The 7647-nt window shown below is 49.4% G+C and overlaps 1 protein-coding gene across 1 annotated transcript; it reads left to right on the top strand.

Moving 5' to 3' along the window:
• Positions 1-725: 725 nt before the first annotated feature.
• Positions 726-7073, top strand: ACKR3 (atypical chemokine receptor 3). The gene is made up of 2 exons (XM_065841279.2): positions 726-790; positions 5098-7073. Exon 2 carries the CDS (start codon positions 5125-5127, stop codon positions 6217-6219), a length of 1095 nt encoding a protein of 364 aa, XP_065697351.1. The 5' UTR covers positions 726-790; positions 5098-5124; the 3' UTR covers positions 6220-7073.
• The last annotated feature ends 574 nt before the right edge of the window (positions 7074-7647 follow it).

Here is a 7647-nt window from a genome sequence, read left to right as displayed (position 1 = left end):
CTTGGGTGAGAGAGTAGAGGTGAGAACCCACTGCCTCCCTCCCCTTGCCTTGTCTTCTCAATATTTTATACTGGTGGGGGAAAATAACAAAACAAAATAGAAAACACTTAGAAACCAGTTTTTCTTTTTACAAGTATTTTTTTTTAATATATGTTTTATTGTTTTTATTCTTCTCCCTCCCTGTTTTATTACTTTTTCCCTGGTGTTTTTTTTTTATGTTTTCTTCCTTTTTTTCTCTTATTTTTGTTTTCTTCCTTTTTTTATTTTTTAATCTTTTTTTCTGTTTTTTCTTTTTTTTTTTTTTTTGGGGGGGGTGTGTGTGTTATTTATTTATTTGTTCTGTTATTTCTTTTTCTGTTTTCTTTTTCCCGTTTTCGTATATTTTTTTTTCCCCCGTTTCCCCGCCCCCCATCCCCCCTCGCCTTTTCCTCCGTTTTCTCCTTTTTCCTTCCCATCCCACTGTCAGTCCCCTTTCCCTCTCTCCAGCCACCGGCTGCCTGAGGCTCCCTAACCCCCCGCAACCCTCCATCCATTCTCCTCTTAAACCTTCGCGCAGACCTCAAAAGACCCCCCCCCTTTTTTCCTTTACCGGGGCGCAGCGAAGCGCCCGCTCTCTGGGCCGCGCCGCCACCGGCTGCCCCCGGAGCCCCCCTGCTGGAGCCGGGCGGGGCAGGGGCGGGCGGCGGGGCCGGGCCGCCCCCGGGGGCGGTCCCCCGCCGTGGATATAAGGGGCGGCGGCGCAGAACCGCGTCCGTCGGTCCGCCAGCGCTCGGCGCGTAGCCCGCGGGAGGTAAGGGTGGGGAGGCTCGACCCGAGAGGTGTCGGACGGGCTGCGGGGCTCGGGAGGGGCCGTGCGCCACGCCGCGGGTGTTTGTGTCCCCCATCCCGGGGAGGGTGACAGGAGCTGGAGGCTGGAGCAGCGTGGCCGCCGCAGTCGAGCTCCGTCGGGCTGAGCGCTGTGGCACCCGCAGGCGCTCTCGGCTGCATCCCAGCCCCACTCGGGGTCACATTTGGGGTGGTGGTGGGGAAGCTTCCTCTTCTCGCAGCCCGCCCGGTTTTTCTGTGGCCCGGTTAGCGGGCTGGGACACCTCGGTGTGGCAAAGGTTGGTAGCATGCTGGGAGGGTCTGAGACTTTGGAGTCACCTGCTTTGGGCCACTGGAGCATCCCGCCACCGTCCCAGCACCAAGCCCTGCTCGCTTCTGGGTACTCTTTTCCCCTGCATATCTGGGTGTGATCCAGAGGTGGGCAGGACACTTGTTTCTTCCCCCTCTTTCCTTTTTTCTCGTTGTTTTTTGTTTGTTTGTTTTGTTACAACTCATAACTGCAGCAAAAAGTTTATATGAGTCAGACTCAGTCTTGCAAAGCTCCTTGAGGGCGTGGGTGTCTTCCACAGTGGCTAAACAGCCTGGAAGGGGCTGTGTTGTCCATCTCCTTGTGCTGGAGCACCAGACTGGTCTTTTGACATGGGGAAAGTGAAGGTGCATAGGTGACAACCTGACCAGCTGTCCTGGCTTTCCTGGCGTAGTTTGTTTTCTTCTTCACTCAGGAAAGGCAAAGCCCAGTTTGCCTGCACCCCTGAGCTGCCTGCGGGCAGGTCTGAGTGCAGGCAGGATGGGCTGCGAGATGCTGTGGGTGGAAGAGAGGGTGCTGAGAAGTTCCCAAAAGCGTTGAGGGTTTCAACACAGTGCTAGACTGCCCTCCGAAGTAGGGATGCTCGTGCCTGTTTACTTCCTTTACTTACTTCACAGCCTGTACGGGGTCTTGGGAGGGTGCAGTCCTGCAGGCTCTATTGGCTCCAGGGTGTCTGGAGCAGGATTTTGACTGCAGCTCCTTTCCTTCATGCCACAACTCTGGCAAACTAGCAGCGACCTGCCACAGCACGTGTGCCTGCTGGACGAAGGGTCGATGGCCTGCAAGGGCTTTGCAGTGCAGTGGACACAAAATGCAGTTCCAGCTGCCTTCGTGAGGTTTTAGGATATTGAACTGTCTGCAGAGAGCGCCAAAGGTATTTTTTTTAGGAGCATAGAGTGGCTTTACTGAGTGTGTCTGGTGGGTTCCCCCTCACCCTGACACCTCCTAGCTAATCTGGGTGGGAGTCAGAGCTCGGGTTACAGCAGCTAGTCCCAGCCTATAGAGAGTTTGGCCTCATAAGGCTGTAATATCTGACTATAACCACTGCAGCCGCTCCTCCTCTGCCGGCCTTTGAGCCTGGGAGGCCATATCGGTTTCAGATTTTTATTACCGCGCTGGGGATGCGAAAGCGCACAGGCATGCGGACGGCCCCGGACAGATGGACGCACGTGCATGCAGCAGGACCTGTTCTTGGAGTGCAGGCAGCCTGAGATTTGGGCAGAGCATCATTTCTGTTCCGTAAGATGCCTGAGGTGGTTGTGAGTGAGCAGCTGGGACTGTGGTGCTCTCTTCTAGCTGCTGTCCCAGGCTGGTGGCCATGGTGTGCCCAGTGTCGTGTGAGCCACAGCTCCAACAGCTTTCTGCTGCCCTTTTGCTGCCTGCCTGCTCACCTGTGCTACCTCTCTTAGCACTGGTGATCTGAACCCCCTCAGCCAGGTCTGAGTTTCTTCTCTGTTGGAGGTTTGGTGATGGGTGGTCACAGCCCCGTCCCAGAGGTTGGCTTGAGTTGGGGTCTTGAGACATGGGGTGAGTGGTCCTTGTTGGACCCTGTGCCTTCCCAGAAGATGCCCAGGCGTACCTGTGCTACTTCTGTGGAGTGTTAGGGGTGTAGCCTGGTGTTCTCCTGCTCTGCTTAACTTGCTGGCCACAAACACCAGCATAAGACTGTGGTCTGTGCTATGGGGCTGGGAATTTTGTGGCTTTTTGAGAGTTTGTTTTAGTAGCTGTGAGGTCAAGATACAGGGATTTGGAGAGCTTTGAAAAGGGTGTGTGCTGGGGACACAGCTGCAGTGGTGGGACCCTGGATGAGGTCTAGCAGGAGAACTGTCCCTCTCTCTGAGTTGCTGATGTGAGCATCCCACAGAGCTGTGCCTGGGCAGTGAACATCCCTGCTGCCCGGACCAGTTGGGTGGTACCGGCAGCTTGAGGGTGGCCTGCATCTCTGTGGGGTGTGGGATCAGCCCTTCTGCCCGGCGTAGAAATGGCTTAGATCAGCTTCTGTTCTCCTGAGCTGGAGGAGAGGGATTGTTTATCCCAAGACAGAAGGCTTACACTGTTTCAGCTGCCTTTTTAGCTGGTGCTTTATTAAACTCTGTGCTTAATTTGGTTTAAATCTCAACTCCGTCTTTCAGCAGGCCAGGAAGATGAAAGCCTGGAAGGCTGTGTAGGTTTGAAGTGATAGGTTAGATCTCCTCGCGGGGCCAATTGGGGCTCTGTTTGTGGAGAGATTTGATCTTCCCTGGATGTGTACATGGCCCTCCTCATTGTTAGTGCCACCAGGTTCCCCCTCCATCGGGACAATAGTGCCTTGAGTCCTTCCTGATAATCTCCCCCCTTATCTTCCTTCTCTTCCGTAGCCTGCATCTCTGGGAGGGTGGGGGTTTGGGAAGAGCCAATTATGCAGGTGGAAGAGTGAGAGGTGCTGTGTCAACCCAAATGCCTTTCTGACGAGAAGGAGTTGGAGTGAGAAGAGAATGGTTAGTGCAGGAGCATGTCCATGCTCTTCCCTATTCGCTGTCCCCTCCTCATTCCTGTAAGCCCCACCAAGAGGACCTACAGTGGGCTCAAGGTTGTTTAGAGATAAAGGGTGGCTGCAGGAGTCATTTCCCTCTGTTGTTCTCTCCAACCCATCGCTCATGCTGGCATTGCCCTGAGGCTGGGCTGGGAAGGTACCACTCACTGCAGGGGCTGGAGACATAAGGAAGAACAAGGTGGCCACCATTCAGGATGCTGGAAGTGCTCATGATGGGGACCGTGGGTGGGCTGAGTGACTTGATCCTCTGGCTCCAGCAAAGAGGACAGAGAGTGAGGTGGCATCCGTCCCTTGGAAACCCATCTTTCTGTCTTCAATTTGGTGCACCCAAAGCTGGAGCTTCCAGATATGGGGCTCAAAAATGTGCTTGGCTGAAGCGTGGTTGTCACAGGCCAAAGCGACCGGCTGCTGCCGTGGGTGGTACTGTTGGCTCTGTGGGGTGGGAGGGTCCCAGTTGGGGAGGCAGCGTTTTTATGCCGCCCAAAAAGCACAACGGTAATTAGCAGCCCAGATTTGGATTTTGTGTAAGCCTTGTGGGTCTGTGGGGGCCCTTTCTTCTGCTGGTGAGGAAGTTAATGAGGAGCCCTGTGCTTTGTCCACTGCCTGCTGATGGAGGAAGGCGCTGAAGAGGCAAGGAAAGTAGACAGAAAAGCAAAAGGGTGAGGAGGAAGCAGTTGTTATGGAGCCAGCTGTGATGGGGGAGCATTTTGTAAATCAAAGCGCTCTCCTAAAAAGAAAACTTAAGCCCGACAGATCTACTCAGCAGTCAAGCTCTGACTTTTTTTTCTTTTCTCAAAGCTATGTGATAATCGTTAAAACACAGGGGATGCTTTGTAAAATAGAATTCAAGGGAAGTGGGGAGGATGAAGCAGGATTTAAATTTAAAATTGGATGAGGGTACAAAGCCCCTTAGTTCCCCATTTCTGCTTAATGCAGCTGGAGCTGGGCTTGACAAGATGCTGACCAGAGCTTGTGGTAAATGTTTTATGGTACTGTGTATCAGCCAGATCAATTCTACTACGCTTGAGGGAGTGCAGATAAAATGGCTTAAAGATTCCCCTGCTGAAAGCAATAGTGTCATCATTTATGCCGGAGAAGACAGATTTAGTTGTCTGACGTTTATTTGGCCATGGTGTACGTTGCAGATTTCACACCCGGGGATGATAGCCAACCTGATGATGTCAGACGTGAGCTGCAAGAAGGAAAAAAAAGACACGAAAAGCTATTGCTGTTCTTCTTTTGTCAACCTGATGAGTTTTGCTAAGTGTCTCTTTTGGTTACTTTACTCCATGGATCTCTTTAATGGAAAGTGCCTTGAAGAGTAGGGCATCACTAAAGCAGCGTCTCCTGCATGTACTTCATGGTATAAAAATGGCAGCAGAAATATCTCTGTTAACGCAGGTTGTTTTGTTTGATCCTATTTTGCCTGTAGGTCACTCGAACTCCAAACTGAGCGAACATGAGCGCACTTGATTTGGCTTCCATCCTTGATTTTCTGGAAACGGCCAACTTATCGGAGATCAACTGGACGTGCAACAACGGTGACTGCATCACAGTGGATGCGACAACATGTCCTGGCACACTCAACAAAAGCGCTCTGCTCTACACCCTGTCCTTTTTCTACATTTTCATCTTTGTCATAGGGCTGGTGGCCAACTCGGTTGTGGTGTGGGTCAACCTCCAAGCCAAAATGACTGGCTACGAAACCCACCTCTACATCTTTAATTTGGCTATTGCTGATCTGTGTGTCGTCATCACCCTTCCAGTGTGGGTTGTCTCCCTCATCCAGCATAACCAGTGGCACATGGGAGAAATCACATGCAAGATAACTCACCTTATATTTTCCATCAACTTGTACAGCAGCATCTTCTTCCTGGCATGCATGAGTGTGGACCGCTACCTCTCCGTTGCCTATTTCACCAATTCTAGCAATCGCAAGAAGAAGATAATCCGTCGCTGCATCTGCATCTTAGTGTGGCTCCTTGCCTTCTCTGCGTCTCTCCCAGACACTTATTATCTCAAGACTGTTTCCTCCAACAACGAAACCTATTGCCGTCCTGTCTACCCGGAGGAGAGCTTCAAAGAGTGGTTGATTGGCATGGAACTCATCTCCGTCGTGCTGGGCTTTCTTATCCCTTTTCCTGTAATTGCTGTCTTCTATTTCCTCCTTGCAAAGACCATCTCCGCCTCTAGTGACCAAGAGAGGAAGAGCAATGGGAAGATCATTTTCTCCTACGTTGTTGTGTTTCTCATCTGCTGGCTACCCTACCACATAGCTGTCCTGCTTGACATCTTCTATAGCCTTCATTTCATACCTTTCAGTTGTCAGATGGAGAACTTCTTGTACGCCACTCTTCACATCACTCAGTGTTTCTCTCTAGTCCATTGCTGCGTCAACCCCATCCTGTACAGCTTCATCAACCGCAACTACAGATACGAGCTCATGAAAGCCTTTATTTTCAAGTACTCTGCCAAAACTGGTCTCACTAAACTTATCGATGCTTCCAGAGTGTCAGAAGCAGAATACTCTGCTCTAGAGCAAAATGCCAAATGACTGCAACCCCATAAAGAAACCTTCTTGACTGTTTGACTTGGGTTTTTGTGTTTGTGTGTGTTTGTTTGTTTTAATCCTCCCTTTCGCTGTGTGTTCTGAACGGGGCATGTATTCCAGCCTACAAAAGAGAAATAGCAAACTGTAATTTAAGAGTAGAATCAGGTGCAAAATGGAAGTGGTACCAAAATTAAGCCTTTTGATGGTGTGTTTTGTTTGATCTCCTCCTAGCCCGGTGTGGACTTCTCAACAACGCTATGCAAATGGAAATGACTTTCCAGCAGACAAAGCCATTGTGTACCATAGATAACGTGCATTTCCAGGATAAGCTTTTTCTTCCACATGTAGATTCCCTCTTGTCTCCTTGTATATGTGATATATATATAGTATGTTGTATTTAAAAGCTTGAGACTTTATTTTCTGGCTCTTGGTGTACCTTATACAATTGTATTTGAAAATTAAATATATTTTTATCATGTATTTGAAATATATTGCCGATGAGTGTATCCAGAGTGCTGTAGTCTGAGTGTTAGATTGCCGTTTGGTTTAAACTGCCGTAGGTAAGAGGATGACGATAAATAGCAGAATGGATATGATCTCTTAGGTGCATCCTCCCTGGCTGGCACACTTTATCGACCATAGCTTTATGTGGTGGTCATACCCACGTGTCTGGAGCATGAAATGTATGTACTGTAATATAGTTACCATCATGTTAAAACTAACAGTATTGTAAGAGTTGTTAACTCCTGCGCCTGTACTTCACAAAGCTGTATTGTTATGCACAGAATGAATGATCTTATTTCTGAGAGTTGTCTCTATTTGTAAGTTATTTTTGTAAAATAAATATCTGGAAAAAAAAAAAATCTATGCCTGCCTGTGGTTTGACTTGCCATCCTCCTCCTTAGAAAAAAAAAAAACAACCCAGAAGAAGAAATCCCAAAGCCACCTTCTCTCCTTTGTTTGGTGCAGGGGCAAACAGGTCAGTCTGTATTTTCCTAATGTTTGCTGAGGGTGAGCAGGAACCATTGAATGAAGGAATGTGAGACGGTGCGTGGCGAGAGGGGAGGGGTGGGACGAGCGGCTCTGCGGAAGGCCGTGCTGTTTGGGAGGGTAGAGCTGATGGATTTATAAGGTGAGAGCTGCTGGGAGCGATGAAAGGCTGTGTCTGTAGCTTAGAAATAAGCACATGGAAGAAAAATATGGAAGTATGCAGATGAAGCAGATATTTGGACTAATCCAAGTTCAGTCTCTTGCGTTTTTTGCTTGTCATGGAATTTGTGGGTTAGCAGTTCTGACAGCATTAAATCCTTTTTTATCTCTTCTCTTTGTTATGACTTGTGTTGAATTTGCAGTGCCATACTGTTGAAGTGTAGGGCAAGATTCAGCTGCTGCAGGATGTAAGAAGTAGATAATCGTGGTCTTTATCCTACA

The sequence above is a fragment of the Patagioenas fasciata genome, chromosome 7 (genome assembly GCF_037038585.1).
Source record: "Patagioenas fasciata isolate bPatFas1 chromosome 7, bPatFas1.hap1, whole genome shotgun sequence".
In the NCBI taxonomy this organism is placed as follows: domain Eukaryota; kingdom Metazoa; phylum Chordata; class Aves; order Columbiformes; family Columbidae; genus Patagioenas; species Patagioenas fasciata.
This window is presented reverse-complemented; position numbering and strand designations above follow the sequence as displayed.